Below are 16,492 nucleotides of genomic sequence, written 5' to 3' on the forward strand. Positions count from 1 at the left end.
ATGTTAGCAGCATAAGAATTCGGGCATTGTCTAGCAATGTGTCTCTCCACCTTCTTTTCATTATTGTCCCCCTAAGGAGCCTTTAAAAATGTTTTTTCCAATGACCTCTCCCCTTGAAATTTTAATACCACAGATCTATTATATATCTGTTTAGGTACTATAGTGCTTTAGAGGACTACAAAGCATTGTAATATCTATAAAATTTTGTCCTGTAAGAACCAATTTTCACACCCCTGGGGGCAGTATCACCCCCCATTGAGAAAACATGATTTAGTGCAGCAGTTCTCAGCCAAGGGCAGTTTTGCCCCCCACCCCACCCCCGCCAGGGGACATTTGGCAATGTCTGGAGACATTTTTGGTTCCCTCAACTGGAAGTGGGGCTGCTACTGGTATCTTGTAGGTAGAGGCCAGGGCCCAAAATGTCAGTAGTGCCAAGGTTGTGAAACCCTGCTCTTAGTATGATGGTGAAGTTCAAACACACTCTGAATAACCCGCAGTTATTAAGGAAGGTGAAAATGGACCATGTCAACTCTAAGGTCACAAGGTAAAGACAACAGCAGAAGTTGGGTTCCTGACCTTCAGGTTGAACCTGTGGACAATATGGTTTACTTGTCTAGAAAAAAAGGCCATCTTTGTTTTCTTAAGTATTATTGCTGTTTTCAATAATATAATGTTCTTTGCTCTTTCTGTCATATATGTGTAAAAATATGTGTAAACACTTCAAATATGTGTTTAGTAAAAACTTTCTGTTTTCTGTTTTTTGTATGGATGTGTCTTGCTTTATGAAACAGATGAATTCCTGAAAAATTGTATAAAGTCATTTTCTGTGAGTTGCATTTATTCCTCTGATTTCATTACCTTGTATTTTGAGAGGCTTATCTTCATTCCTAATCAATCCTTATTTGATCTGGCTCCTAACAGATCCGATTTGTTGCTTTAAATGTGAATTTAGCAGCCTTCCTGCCTCTCTGGGTTTTAGAGAATGGGGCCAGTTTAAGAGAGAGTACAGATTTATATTCAAAGTGAGACAGCTAATTCTTTGCTGGACGTGGTCCAGGTCATGTGCCCAGAGCTCCTGGCTCCCCTGTTGTCCCCGTCACACTCACGTTCCCTTCTTCTGCTGCCCAGAGTTGGCGTCGAGGAGCCCACCGAAGAGGACCAGAACGAACACCGCTGGCAGTACTTCAGGTGACACAAGGGCATCCTCAGAAACAAATTAACCGGGCCTAGCTTTTCTTCTTTTTCTAACCTGAGATGTTCCTCTTTATGCTGTTTGTCTCTTTCCTCCTTCCTGCGTGTGCCAACCCTCTGCCCCTTTTAAGAAAGGGGCAAAAGGTCAGGTCAAGTCTAATCATCTTTCCACCCTTTCTCTGGGTTGACTGATGTGTCGGTGTTCCTGAGATTCTGTCCCTTTTCCCTGTGTTTTGGACAGTGGGTGTCAACACCAAAGCTGGAGTTGACGAGTGTCTCCTTGTACAACTGAACTTGTGTTGAGAGCAGCCCATTTTCAGAGCCACAAATGATCTCGTAAACAAGGCTTTTTTTACTTATAAAGAGAACTAGAATTTTATATTTCAGCCGTGAGTGGAGTATGGCTTATACCGTCTTAATTAAGCACCAATGCTGTTTTAGTTTTTTAAGTATTTTTTGTGTACTTGTACCTTATCATAGTGAATCAGAAGAGACAAAAACTAGATTTTTTTTTAACCAGAAGATAATTAAAGACTCTTCTAATGCGATTTATTTCTCAGTGTCCATCCAGGTTTATGATTTGATTATGCCTAAGAGTGGTGATATTGGGCAATCTGAGTAAAGACTTTAACGTTTCTTCTTTCCTTTCTGTATCTTTGATCAGCATGCTTTCTTCCTGATCTGATTCTCAGTGCTGGTAGATAAATCAAATGCAAAATAGGCTTGAATTCTGTTCTTGGCATCGTGAGAGTGTTTCACTCTCTGAGGGCAGTGGTAAAGGCAGCGTTACCTGTCACTGGGCATAGATCTTGGGGTGTCATGGGGCCCCAGGTGCGTAGTGTAATGCCATGCATACAACTAATTGAAGCATTAAGTTCCCTGAGTTTACACTTTTTTCTGCTGTTTTAAATACTCACACACACACATGCACACACACAAGTTCGTTTTTGAAGACCGGACTTTAAATATAAGTTAAGTCACAGAGGAAACCCTTTCCTTCGAAATATCCCACCTTCCGGAGGGAAGGTCCGTCAGGCAAAGTGCAAGTTATTACACTTGGGACACGAGAGAATTCAGATTATGACCTGTTGTTCAAGGTTTGATAGAAAGGTGTGTGTCTCAGATTCCTCAAATTATTTAGGACCTTAGCCCTTCAAATTAAAAAAAAACCTATTGACTAAAGTAGAACACTTCTAAAATTTCTGAGGTTTCATGGCATTTTATATGGCAGATAATCAGAATGTATATGTTATACCAGAAAGAAAATTATTCATTTTCTGTATTTATTCATTCCAGAATGAGCACATCACTTTGATTGCTTTATTTTCTCATTTGGTCTAAGATTTCCACGTTTCTTTCATTCTTAATGAAATAATTCAGTTCATTCTGGAAGAAACGACTGTTGTATGTGCTCTGATGAGCTCCACCCTGATGCATCAGGGGAATGCTAAAATATGATAACATAAAACAGCACAAAAAGTTCCAGATTTATAAAGTATCCTCGATCAAAAGCATTACAGCAGGTCAGGAGAGAAATAGATATTATGGACAGTTGCCTAAAACTAGGAACTTCAGAAAGTCCCCCAAGTCTTCTGAGGCATCACAGTACCTGGTCTCGCTGCCCAGCATGCCACCAAACCCCCTGGCCCATTGTTCAGCCTCCTCTCCCCAGAGACCAGGTTGGTTCTGGGCTCTGCCCCAAGGGTGAGGCGCTTTGTAGGGGTCCAGTGTCATCCTTGGGGAGTGGTCCAAGGGGCCCTCAACCCTGCCAGAAAAGTAATTATTAACTCGTCCTAAAGTAGACAGCCTTGAACGGAGAAAGAAATCGCATAGGAACACCATCTGAGTCTCGCAGCCCCTGGTCTGTTTTCTTTTGGCATTTAGAAAGCAGTAGCAATCTGGGAAGCTCGTCTTGGTTTCTTTCTCCTTTCTCAGGAATCTCCCGTTCAGCACTTCGACCAGTAGCAGGGACCTCCAAGACACCCCGAGGGGTCCTCCCACGGTCCTCTGTCTGTGGGAGGGCCCAGGGGATCCTTTCAGGTTCGGTACTGTCAGGAGTTTGGGCTGCCTCTTGGGCAGGTGGTTGATAGCAAGTAGTTACAGCAAGGATCAGAACTTCCATGGCAGAGGGGGGTCAAAGCAAGGGAAGGAGGAGCTGGGTAGGACTGTCGTCAGAACCGCAGACTTCCAGGGCATGTGCACAGCCAGATCTGAAGATGGCTGCGTTGGTTGGAATTTGATTAACCACATGTTTCAATTAACTAGTGTTTTTCTCTTTGCCCTTCACTTTTAGGAGAAGGAGAATGTGAACAAAATATTCCAGAATTTATCTGGAAAAAAAAACCACGTAATTACTAGAATCTGTCTCTCTCCATTTACCTGTTACCTATATTTACCTATTAGAGCACGCTATGTTCACGACTCTTTACAATTTGTGGTTTTCAGACCCTGAAATAATACAAGATCCTGAATCATCAATATCAGTAGATTAGATTAAATTAGAGACAGTAAAATATACTGATGTGTTTTCAAAACATTTTCATCAAGGATAGAATTATTCTTTTTAAATTGTGAAAATTTTTAAATCTGCAAAAAAATTGAAAGAATGGAGCAATGAATAGCCAAGTTCTAACCTGGATACACCAATTGTTAACATTTTATCATGGTTTTGTTTTTACTCCTTTTTACTCTCTCTCTCTCTCAACCATTTCAGAGTACTTCAGAGTACATTGCAGACATCGTGACTTTCTGTCCATAAATACTTCAGCATGTATCTCCCAGGAGTCTAGTCTCCTACACGATCACAGTACCTTTATCACACCTGAGAAAAGGGACATGACTTTTACACACACACACACACATACAGATATACACACATACACACACTGGATCCAGGATCTAATCAGAGTTTACTTTGGTTTTCATGTCTCTTTAGTCTCTTTTAATCTAGAACAATCCTCCTCCTGTACTTTTTGTCTTTTATTACATTGAGGTTTTTTTTCTTTAGGTATTCAGGATAGTTAGCTTGCAGACTGTCCCACAGTCTGGGTTTTTCTGAGTTGTTTTCCTCATGACTAGAGAGAGAGAATCATTTTTGCCAAAAATACTGTAAAAGTGACAGTATACATTTTTTATCAGGTGGTGCATATTGTCAGGCTGTCCCTTTTTTGTTGTTAGTGCTGTCAAGTCGATTCTAACTCCTAGTGACCTTGTGTCCAGCAGAGTGGAACCCTGCCCGGCCTTTTGCGTCATCTTCTCACCTTCCCGTGCTCTATCAGGCAGTGTTTTGCTGCTGTTCATAGAGTTTTCATGGCCAGTTTTTTCAGAAGTGGGTGGTCAGGTCCTTCGTCCTAGTCTGTCTTAGTCTGGACGCTCCACTGAAACCTGTCCACCACGGGTGACCCTGCTAGTATTTGAAATACTGGTGACATAGCTTTCAGCAACAAGCAGCCACCACAGTATGACAACTAACAGTCCCTTTATTAGTGATGTTAAATTTGGTCACTGTAGACCCCAGGTCTCTCCACTGTAAAGGTATCATTTTCCCTTTGTAACTAAAAACTAATTTGTAGAGTGATCCTATGACATCATATGAATAGTCAGATTCCCAACAACCTTTTACCCACTAGTAAAATAATCCACTGATGGCCCTTGCTTGAAGCAGTTGTTACACTGGGAGTGGAAAATGGTGATTTTCTAATTCTGTCATTCCTTTCACGTTTATAAGATGACATTTATCTGTAAGGAGCTTTGAGAGGGTTTTATAACTTATTTTATATACTGATGAAGTGAGGAATCTCTCCATTGTCTAAGTAGTCAGTTCAAGCAAAATTTTACCTAATATTTACGGAACTTGGGGTTGCATCTCTCAGGACCCCAGCAGGAGTGTTGGGTGTTATCATTGAGAAGGCAAGAGGTAGCAGACAGTTGTTACTTTTTTAGTGGAGAAAAAAGTGATGCTAGAGAGACATGGCTGGAATTAGTACTTTCTAGAATCTTCGCTGTCCAATTCAATAGCCACTAGTCAGGTGTGGCTATTTAAATTTAAATTTTAATTCATTAAAATGAAATAAAATTTAAAATGCGGTTCCTCAGTCGTCCTAGCCACATTTCAAGTGCTCAGTGGCCACATGTGGCTTGTGGCTACCACGTTGGACAGCGCAGATCTAGGACGCTGCCATCATTGCAGAAAGTTCTGTGGGACAGTGTGGATCTAGAATGACTCGCAAGTTCCCCCAAACAAAATGTCAAACAGCACGAGTTTGGAATGAGGTTAGAGTGGCCCAAATTTCATGAGTTTATCAAGTTGTTGCAATGTTTTGTGCTTTATTGGTTTGAATTCTGGCCCGGCCATGTGGGCCTGGGGTAAATAGATGAGTTCCACTGACATTGCCAGGGCTTGAATGAAAATAGTCCAAACCTAGTGTTTCTAAGCAGTTCTTGTTAATCAGAATTTATTTTAATTCTTGTTTGATAATTTTTTTTCTCCTGGTAGAGATTAGTTAAAAGAATAGAGGGGGCTAAATTTCATTTGATGGCTTTTATTATATTTGAATTTATTTTCTTCGTTGTACTACAGGGCACACTTAAGCCTTTTCTCCTACCCATAGGCTTCCTGTTTCATTAGACTGATGAAGTTAATTTGTTTTATCTTTACTGACATGGAAGCCACTTGCAAAGGCTAATATACCCATTTCAGAATTCACAGTCCAGAAAGGAGGGATGATTAGTGGCGGATCTGAACTGCCACGTTCTTGTCACGCTGCACTTCATGCCCTTCAGATCATATAATCTTGCTGCTGCCGCTTCCACAATAGCTTTTGTGTGGTTGGGGCTGAGGGCTGCATGTCACCTGGCATTCTGGTAGGCTGTCTGGGAAACGCTGGGGTAACAGGTGCTCTGCCCCTCTGTGTCTGCACTGGGGAGCCCATCTAAGTAAATGGGTCTGGCATGAGGTGGTTTGTGCTGCTATAGAGTCTACAGAACCAGGCCTAATATTGTATTCCTAGCTGTCGATCTTACAAACGCTGACAAAACCACATACAGAGGACTTTTCTCTATGTAATATACACTAAGAGACTCTCAAAACAGCTGAGGGTTCAAGATCAACAGCTAGAATTCCCCATGTGACCTGTCCTCCACACTTTGGTACGTTAGACACGTTGTGTGCACTGAGGCTCTGGTGTGACTTTGTGGGCAGCCCTGAGACCCCTGAATTGGATGGATTTCATGTCAACAAATCCCTTTGAGATTTGTTGCTTGGAGGTCCCCAGTAATGTCCAGTTGTGAGGACAGGCCTCCAGCTCTCAGAAACCCCTGCCTGGAAGCAGCCTCTAGGCACATAGCAAAGTCCATCGAATTCCCTACAAAGATCCCATCAGACCTCAGGCCCGTGGGGAGGAAACTGGGCGCCAGGTACACTATAGGTTTTAACTAAGTGCTCAGCACAGTGCTTGGCATAGTAGGCACTCAATAAATATTTGCTGAATACATGAATTCATCTTGTGGTTTTAAACTTTGGCTTCTACAAAATATGGGGAAACTGTTCCCTTTCCTTCTGTATCCCCCCTTTCTAGGGCGCGTTCCTCTGGTTAGTGCTCAGCAAGCCTGGAATAAGACAGAGTAGAAGTTGGCTTTAAGAGAGGGGGTACATCTCTGTTGTCTTCTATTTCCCTTGTCCATTAGTCTCTTTTCTCAAGAAATATCCTGGGCATCACGGGGGGAAAGAGGGAAGGAGAAGAGGAAAGGAAGCCATACACACAGGGGACTTTCTGTGTCCACTGTCTATTCCTTGGAGTCAGCACCCTGGTGCCACACTGAAAATCACACCCGTGGTCAAGACCATTCAGCACCTCTTTTCAAGCTCAATTCAGAGCTGCTGAAAGCTGTGTTCTTAGTTTACCTTCTTCTTCTTCTTTTTTTTTTGGTGAGGAAGATCAGCCCTGAGCTAACATCTGTTGCCAATCTTCCTCTTTTTGCTTGAGGAAGATTGTCACTGAGCTAACATCTGTGCCAGTCTTCCTCTATCTTGTATGTGGGACACTGCCACAGCATGGCTTGATGAGCGGTGTGTAGGTCTGTGCCCAGGATCTAAACCCGTGAACCATGGGTCACCGAAGTGGACTGCACACACTTAACCACTATGCCACCGGGCTGGCCCCTCAGTTTCCCCTTTATGATACCATCCATTCTTTACAACACTGGAGGGCGTGAGGGAAGATAGAGAATTTTCCTATCATCTTTGTTTTTCCCCCATTGCCCCATGTTATCCACGTCATTGATGTCCCAGCTCTCTGCCTTGGAATGAGGAAGGTACATGGATAAAGAATGAACAGATGCATAGAGCAACAGTTGTTATGTTACTAAGCCAGGACAACTACCCTAGTACTTTTATGGAATTTTGTATAAGTGGATTTTGCTACTTTGCTTTTTCTTTCTGCCTTCTGTTGTTGATCTTAAATGTGTGAGTTCTCAGGTCATCTCTGCTGCGGGAGGATGTGGGACACCAGGATCAAAAGTTAATGATATGCACGCTGGAGTGTTTAGGGAAAGTATACTGATGTCTGCAGCTTGATTTGAATTCATCCAAAAATTAAGATGGATGATAGAGAGATGGATAGATATGTAATAAAGAAAATACAGCAAAATGTTAATGGTAGAATCTAGGTGGTGGGTATATAGGTGTTCACTATAAATTCTCTCATCATTTCCCGGGATATATGAAAAATTTCATAACAAAAAGTTCAGGAAGTAAAAGCAGGTCGGGGCGGAAGTGAGGGAGCCACAGAGAGGAAAAGGCCTGGTGCAGTGGGACCCGGTCCGCCTTTTGAGAGCTCGGACTGTCTGGTGCAGGAAGGCAGATGGACAGTTGCCAGGCGGTACCATTTCCAAGAGGCCTTGCTTAGGGTGTCAGCACGCAGGATTTATTGCCCTTCCTGCCCCCTGGGGTCTGATGTAGTAGGCGACCTCTTTCTCACTACTTTTGCATGACAGCCTTCCTCTTCTTTTAGCTAACCACTCCTTCCACCTCGGGAAGACGGTCAGCCTCTTGGCTCCTTTCAGTCAGCATGGCTGCCATGGTCCAAGCTAATACTCTCCATTTTTCTCCTTGTCTTTCTCCTGGTGACTTATAGAGTTGGTGTTGACCCAGATCAAGATCCACCACCCAACAACGACAGCTTTCAAGTCTTACAAGGGGTAAGTCACAAGAGATGCTTCTTCCTAGGGAAGACATTGTCAAAAATAGCTGAAATTTATCGAGCAATTACTACATGCCAGGCACTTTACATGGATTCCCTCATTGTGATCTTGACAACAACCTTATGAGGTAGGTACTGTTATCCCCATTTTACAGACTGGAAGCTGGAGTGAGAGTTTAAGTTAGTCATCTAAGGTCCGAGAATTAGAAAGTGGTGGAGCCAGGATTTGACCTCAGAGTCTCTGTTCTTAAACGACATGTTAAGGGGGTGGGCCAGCCAGAAAGAGTATTTAAGCTAGGTCCCTGGCTCCCTACCTTCCAGGAGTGGATATATTGGGTACATTGGTGATTGGCTCATTGTAACTGGTTCTGAGTCTCTCTGTGGTGTCCAGGCAGCAGAAAGAGAGGGATGTGAGCCAACTCTCTAACCCAGGGAATCTGAGGAAGAGGGGAGGGACATGGGGTGATTGCAGGCCTTCCTGTTCCCCCAGGGCCTGGGACCCTCTACAGCTCTCTGAGTTCCCCTCTAGCCCAGCAACGGCAGAGCAGCAGCCCTCAGCCAGTGAGGGGCTGAAGATCACAGCAAGGCTGACAGTTAAGGCTCAGGCAGGGTGGTGTGGACAGTGACCGCCTGGAGCAGAGTGCCGGGGAGGGACGCTGTTAGAGGCAGCAAGTGGAAGATCCCTATGGCAGCATCTAGTGTGACAGCAGGGAAAAGTTCCTGCTGCTGCAGAGAATCCTGATGGACACTGTGTTGGGGAGAGGAATGTGCTGGCGTTTGGTTTTGCCACCTGCTCCAGTTACTATGCTGGATAACAAACTCCCCAAACATGGGAAAGTAAGCAACGATTTCTTGTACTCATGGGTTCTCTAGGTCAGGAATTTGGAAAGGGCATAGTAGGGATGGCTTGCCTGTGCTCCATGAAGAAGGCTGGGGGTAACTGGAGGTTGGGGGCTGAAATCATCCAAAGGCTCGTTCGCTCATGGGTCTGGCACCTGGGCTGGGAGGGCTCAAAGACTAGAACTTACGGCTGGAATGCCTACACAGGGCTTCTCCACATGGCCTCGGGGTGCTGGACTTCTTACGTGATGGCTCACGGTTCCAAAAGCCAGTGTCCCAGCAAGCAAGGTGGAAGCTACGTCGCCTTTCTGACCTAACCTTGGAAGTCTCACAGCATCACTTCTCTGGCTTTCTATTGGTTGCAGTGAGTTGCTTGGGCCAGCCCAGATTCAACAGGAGGGGATAGAGACCATAAGCTCTGGGTGAGAAGAGTGTCAACATGTTTTGACAAGATGGCAGACATGTTTTAAAGCTGTTCTGGGGTTGATGGGATGATTTTGTCTCTAGGCTTTTCTCCTTCCCCAGGCTGACATTTCCTGGGCAGGATAGTTATGAAAGAAGCAGAAATTTGTTTCCAGAATGTGATTATCTGGCCTTGGGAGTCAAGAACTATTTTGTTGAGCATTGAGTACCCAGTGCTGAGCACAGTGCCTGGCACACGGGGGCTCGATAGGCATTTGATGGGTAGGTGGGGGAGCGAGAGATGCAACAGTGAGATAGGAAGCTTTACCGACCACCTGCGTGTGTGTCCATGAGACTGTCAGGTATTAGTTTTCCTTCCAGTCAGCTTTGAATTGCACTCAGCATTGCACTTAATCCTAAATCCAGTCTACATATTTCAGATTCCATAGGATCTTCTAAATAATTCCATCTACCGAATCAGATTTATCAAGTCTCACAAAATGTGGTGCTGCGACGGCTTATTCTCATTTCTCTCTCTTTGAAGGTGGCCGCAGCCTGATAAGGCCTTCTTGGTGTTGATGCCCCTTAAAGGACACAAAGTCATGACCTCTGAAAGTCCTGGAGATTTTGGGCAGAGCTTTCAATGAGCTTCATTGGGGATTTGCTGCCCACTTCAGTGGTGCTCCAGAAGACCTTTAGACTACATTAGCATTGGCCATTGGGCCAGTTGGGAACTTGTGGTTTCAATGAGTTCTTTTTGAAAAGTTGCTATTTGACTCTAGCTTTGATTAAGGACCTTAGAAAACAGGGGTTCAGGAGTTGTACACCTGGAAGCTAACTTAGAGTATAATAGTTCGGGAGATCTTGAAACTCACCCTGAGAAAACCTGGGTGAAAAGCATGATGGATGTCTTGATTTCACTGAAAGGAAAATAATGACTAGTAGGGTCTGACTGCCCTATTCCAGAGTATCCTCCACTGACCTGCTGCTAGGCAAGACTAATTTTGTAAGAAAAACAAGCTACTACCAGTTGGATAGCCGGGGTTTAGAGAGATTTTATCTTGACAGTTCCAGACCAGCCAAAACACTCCCAGCCCTTCTGCTGTTTTCCATTGCTCCTGCCTCTGGACTCAAGCATCTGTGAAAGGAAATATGTGAAATGGTTTGGTTGGTTTCATGTAGCTGAACTTACCATACATGTTAGAAGACCTGCACATTGGAGACACTGGGCTTGTAACTAAGTAACGAACCTGCTGTCACTTTTCCATGGAAATGTTTGAGGAAGCAGTGGGTCCTAAGTGCTAAGGGTTCTGGCAGTGCGTTTAACCTAGGCAGTGACAGCTAAAAGAGAGCCCCCTGCCCCAGGCGGAGTGAGCCTCAGAAACCTAGCTGTATGGGCCTGGAGGGGTCAACCCAGTGTTCCTGACAGCTCCCTGGGGGGGCCCTTTGAGCCAATTGTGACTAGCAGATTGCAGTGACTTCCCTTGCACTCCCAATGGCACTCAGTTGGCTGGTCCTGGCCCGGGGCTGTGTCACAGCTTCCTTTTAACCTCCTTCCTTCCAGGCCTCGCAGTCATGCAGAGGGCCCTCAAAGTCAGTTCTGTTGGCATTTTGAAAGTCTTTCAAGATTGCTGTCAGACTGGAAAAAAAAAACAAACTTAAGGCTTGGTTCCCCAGGACACCTTCTTAAAAATGACTCATGCCCTCGTGCAGAAAGGGCCTTATTTTTCTAAATCCTCCTGGCCTGACCTTCTCGGTCCAGTGAGCCACTAACAGCAGGACTGGGAGCACTCAGTGGTCAGGAGAAACAGTAAAACAGAGAAATAAATGGGCTTCTCATTTTTGGGTGAAACCCTGTGTTCTTGCAGTTTCCCCTGAAATGGATCCAGGTCACACGCTCAATGTTGTCATGAAACTGAAATCAGAGGTGGGGAAAGTCCAGATGTTTGTTCCCCATTAGAAAAGAAAGGGCAGTTCTCTTTACCTCATTTTCTAAATTATCTTCCTAAAAACAAACAAAAAAGTGGTATTTGATGGAAAAGCATTTCTGAGAACAAGCATGATTTTCTTCACTGGTTTTAGAAGTCCAAGGTTATAAACAGAGTCATGGCTACAGAGCTACAGAATATTAGCTCATGTGAGCGAAGGAGAGGAGCTGTTGGCTAGGACTTTTGGCTGTATGTGAGGGAAGCATAAGAATATTGTGGGCAGACTTCAGCTTCATGTCCCTGGCAAATTTGACTCATTAGAACAAAACAAAAACCTCAGTTGCTTTGTTTCTCCCGAGGTCTTGGTGACTTTGCAACCAAAACAAAAACAAGCCCAGCTGGAGGCAAGCCGCCCAGGCCTGGGGGTGGCCTCCCACCCCATTCAAGGGGAGACGTTTCATGCCAGACACAGCTGAGATTTATGTTGGCCCGACATGCAGACACATCATTCACTTCCTGCCCCAAGTTTACGGAAGAGCACTCATTGATGAGGCTGCTTTGGAGTAGCACAAATCTGAATTTATCCTGGCTTTATCATCTCAGCAGGACAAGGTCACAAGCAGGATATTAGTGGAATGTGGAGGAAAGGAAACCACTGTGCTTGCATGTGCACGCACGTGCAAAGTGCAGAAAATCAGCTGTTTATAGTTGCGCTGACATATACCTTTCTGGGCAAGTTGGATTTGTTTCTGGGGCTGCCCCCAGTTTTCCTCCAGGCTGAAACCTGATACCCAGTCACTTCAATTTTTAACTTCAAACAGTTGCTGAAGTGCCTTTCCTCGAATTACTGCTCTCTTACCCCCCTCCCCGCCACACTTTTTTTTGTTCTTCTCACTGCCTCCCTTGGCCCCTGATTTCCCCTTCTGCGATTCTTTTTTTCCTTAGAAGTTCAAAATTAACATTAACTTATTCATTCGACAAATATTTAGAGCACCTGTTATATTTCAGATATTCTTTCAGACTCTGGGAACACATCTGCAAACGAGGCAGATGAATCTCCGTCCTTCAGGGCTTGGTGACAGTGAGATGGAGGGAAGCATGGAGGGTGGCTGAGGTGAGATCGTGGAGGGCCTTGTTTGCTTTTCCGTTAGGGACCGTGCACCTGTCCCTGCTGCTCTGAGTGTCCTTGTGGACCAGCAGCCCGGGCATCACTGGAGAGCTTGTTAGAGATGCGGACTCTCAGCCCCCATCTAGACCCACTGAATCAGAACCTTCATTTTCACAGCATTCCCAGGAGGGTTGTGTGGCCTTTACAATTTGAGAAGCCCTGGAGTAGGCAATGTGGAGCTCTTGATTCCTTGTTTTTAAACCCTGTTATTACCCTCTTCTGAGAAATCTTGGTCCCATTATCCCAGGGACATGAAAAAGGCCCAAATTGGGCTGCATCATCTATTTACTTTTTTGCTCTGCATTAGTTTTCTATGGCTGCTGTAACAAATCACTGTTACCAAAACCGAAGTGGGTTCCCTCCTGGTGAGTTACATCAGACTTTCCACCAGAAGCAGTTGTCTCACAAAGGAAAGTACATTTGCGGCAAATAGGAGACCACGCAGAATCATTTCCAGAGTCATGGCGTCCCCAAACAACAGGAAGCAGGGACGTTTTTCGGATGGGGATGAATATTCAAAAGGGAGGAGAGGGTATTGGCTTGCGCAGGCTCAGATGGAAAACAAGCTTCCACATACACTGCAGGCTATGGCAAAGGTCACAGGCGGAGCTCCCTGACGAGGCTTGGTCTGGTTCAGGGAGGTTGGTGACTGCATCTCCTTAACATAACGAAAAAAAACAATTTGGAAAAACAGTTAAATGCTTCCAAACCCACACTTGTTTTCCTTGGGGCAATTAGTCGGTGACAGGTCCACAAACTTAGCAGCTTAAAACAACACAGTCTTACAGTCCTGTAGGTCAGAAGTCTGGTGGGCTCCGCTGGTTTCTCTGTTTCAGGTCTCTCAAGTCTGAAATCAGTGTGTTGGCAGGGTTGGGCTCTGGGGGAGAAGTCACTTCCAGGCTCATTCAGGTTGTTGGTAGAATTCAGTTCCATGTGGTCGTGGGACTGAGGTCCTGTTTCCTTGCTGGCCCTTGGCCGGGGGCCAAGCTCAGCTCCTGGGAGCACCCGAATTTCCTGTCTCGTAGCCCCCTCCATCTTCAAAGCCAATGACAGCAGTCCCTGTCATACTTTGAATCTCTCCTGCCTCTTCTTCCACCACATCTCTGGCTCTTTTGCCCTCCTCATCCACGTTTAAGGGCCCGTGTGATGACGTCGGGCCCACCTGGAAACCCTTCGGTCCATCGACAAAGCCCCTTTGCTGTGTAACGTCACATACTCCCAGGCTCCAGGGAGTAAGACATAGAAAGCTTTGGGAGGCCAGGTTCCATCTGAACAAAAAATAAGCTGTTCTCATGATTGTAATGACCTTAACTGAAAAAAAAAATATGTCTTTTAACAGTAAGAATGGAATGAAATACGTCTCTACCCAGAAATCCTTATTCATTACTTCTAGAACAATTATTTCAAAAATAGGACATTTTGCTACTCCTCAGTTCTTTAATCTGATTTCCTTTTCTTCATCACACGTGTCACCATATATGTGTCAGTCTGTCTGTCTCCTCCTCTGGAAATGTGCTTCTCAGAGGGCAGGTGCTGAATCTCATTCTTTGTATTTCCAGCACCCAGCCTGGTGCCTGGCACACAGTAGGTATTTAATAAATCCAGAAGAAATAGACACTCATTGTTATATGCTCAAAAAATGGTGATAAGCAGAGTTGGTAGTATTTATTTTCTTGAAGGGGTTTCTCTGTTAGTAAGGTTAGTAAAAGGTTTTGAAATCCCTCATGTAACTCATAAGAACAGAGAGTAGAATGGTGGTTACCAGGGGTGGGGGGTGTGGTGAGAGAATTGGGGAGATGTTGTTTAAAGGTACCAATTTTCAACTAGTAGATGAGTAAGTCCTGGAGATCTAATGCACAGCATAGTAAATATAGTCAACAATACTGTCTTATAAACTATAAAGTTGCTTAGACACTAGATCTTAATTGTTCTCACCACAAAGAAGCAATGATAATTGTGTGACTTGTTCGAGGTGTTAGCTAATGAATAGGGATTGGCCGGGTGGGTGTTGTGGGTGGGAGAAGGTGAGGGTATGAAAGGGTGTTCCAGGTTCTCGAAGCAGCCTGAGCTAAAGACAAGAGAGGGTGTGAGCCCTCCTGCTGGGAATGCAGGTTTTGAGGAGGGGCATGGTGAGAGAGCAAGTCCTCCCACTTTTTCTGTGGGCAGCACTTGAATGGAAGTCCACGGGTCTGTCCGCGCAGCCCGGGCAGGAACCTGCCTGTTATTGGATCAGCCTGCGCCCGCACTGAGCCCCACTCTGCCCTGTTCTGCTCGGAGCCCACAGGAAGGGCTCCACGGGCTTGTCTGGGATAGCAGCCCAGATCATGTTATGGAGTAGTGCTTGGTTGTCCTCCGGGTCAGCTGAAAAAACTAGTCCTGTTCCACACACCCACCCTAATTTCCCCAAAGCCACTGTATGTGGATTTATCTAAATTCTTCCTGTACCTAATCATGTTCCTGGCACCGTTACTTGGAACAAGAAGGTTTTTAACCCCCCTGTTACAAAGTTGCACTTTTTTGGGTTCTGAATTTACCCCTTATAACCTTTCAGGGTTGTTTCTTACATTTCTGAGGTCACTTTATCTTACTTGTGGACTACAGGTATATGTCTTTGCAGCCTGAGAAGATGTTTTGTTAGTTTGCCTTCTAAAAGAAGTCTTTCCCTTGCTTCACTCATTTTAGTTGTCCCTTTAGTAGCTTCCTTGAGATGAGATGGCCAGAGCTTAGGTGTTCCGGCTGATGATGATGCATCGTGGGTTTGCAGAGGTTAGGATGACAGAGTAGGGTGCTGTGATTTTTATTGTTGTTTTAGGGGAGGAGCGGATGAAATTTACATGGGGGGACTTGTCTTGTGCTTGATGGTTCATAGTATCCTTGCTGGTGATGTTTATCATCTTGTTGGTTTTTTCTGTAATAGGATTCCACAGCCACTTAGCATTGAGAGCTTAGAGCCGATCAGTTTATAAAGAATCATTTAATTTTTCCGTAAAGATATTTGCCTCTCAGAACAGTCATCTACCACTTTTCCACTCCGTCATGTGGCATTTTGAAATCTCCCTAGAGTTGTCATCAGGCTAGCAATTAATTACCTGAAGGAATGATTGTTAGCTGCAAATGGAGACATTTCTGTGCCCTCTTCTTCCACATGATTTATAAAAATGTGAAATAAAGTTGCTCTCTGGGATCTCTCGTTTTTATTTTCTCATCCACAGAAGAGCCCATTTAACTAAGCCATTTCCATATCTGTCACTAAACATTCCTCCAATACCATGGGGACTCCGTTTTTAAAAATAGTCTTTGCCATTGGAAATGTTAGGAATTTAAATCGTGCTTGCTAATTTCTCTCCCTCTCCTTGTCTGTGTGCTTACCTTCTGAGAGATCTCTGACTAATCCTTGGTGTGTCTATTACAGGGGGAATTGACACGCACTGCAATTTAGAACTACTTGTAATTGTGGCTCAACATTTATTTGCTTATCGTTGATTGTCTCTCACTTGTAGAGTTGTCTCTCTATATAACGTTTGTTAACTGAAATGAAGAGCTTTACGAGGCAAAAATGAAATTTTAAAAACAAAAGAGGCTTTATTAAAAGGGTTGCAAACTGAGGAAGTACACCCTGACCCACAAGTTGATAGGTGACCCCCCACTTGGGTCTTGGGGTGGCTGGTTTTTTAAAGGCAGAAGGTGCAGAGTTTGCAAGGGTAAGGCTGAGTCCAATTCTGATTGGTCGCCCCTTCCAGCCACACTTTCTCTTGGGCCCAGGG

General features: G+C 44.6%; 1 protein-coding gene and 1 long non-coding RNA gene across 4 annotated transcripts in view; one reads left to right on the plus strand and one right to left on the minus strand.

Moving 5' to 3' along the window:
- Nucleotides 1-16,492, plus strand: part of SLC9A7 (solute carrier family 9 member A7) — a 153,687-nt gene that overhangs the window by 111,105 nt on the left and 26,090 nt on the right. Inside the window, exons 13-15 of one of the 3 annotated variants that reach the window (XM_046673913.1) lie at nucleotides 1,129-1,188; nucleotides 8,325-8,388; nucleotides 9,438-9,553. In XM_046673913.1, the coding sequence (XP_046529869.1) occupies nucleotides 1,129-1,188; nucleotides 8,325-8,388; nucleotides 9,438-9,479 (166 nt within the window). In that variant the 3' untranslated portion in view covers nucleotides 9,480-9,553. Of the gene's footprint in view, nucleotides 1-1,128; nucleotides 1,189-8,324; nucleotides 8,389-9,437; nucleotides 9,554-16,492 lie in introns of those variants that run through there. The other 2 variants (XM_046673911.1, XM_046673912.1) reach the window with 2 other exon arrangements.
- The window catches only part of LOC124246033 (uncharacterized), a 25,127-nt gene continuing 19,317 nt past the window's right edge, over nucleotides 10,683-16,492 (minus strand). Inside the window, exon 3 of the long non-coding RNA XR_006890383.1 lies at nucleotides 10,683-10,770. This is a non-coding gene — a long non-coding RNA (uncharacterized LOC124246033). The remainder of the gene's footprint in view (nucleotides 10,771-16,492) is intronic.

Source organism: Equus quagga, chromosome 10, assembly GCF_021613505.1.
Source record: "Equus quagga isolate Etosha38 chromosome 10, UCLA_HA_Equagga_1.0, whole genome shotgun sequence".
Classification (NCBI taxonomy): domain Eukaryota; kingdom Metazoa; phylum Chordata; class Mammalia; order Perissodactyla; family Equidae; genus Equus; species Equus quagga.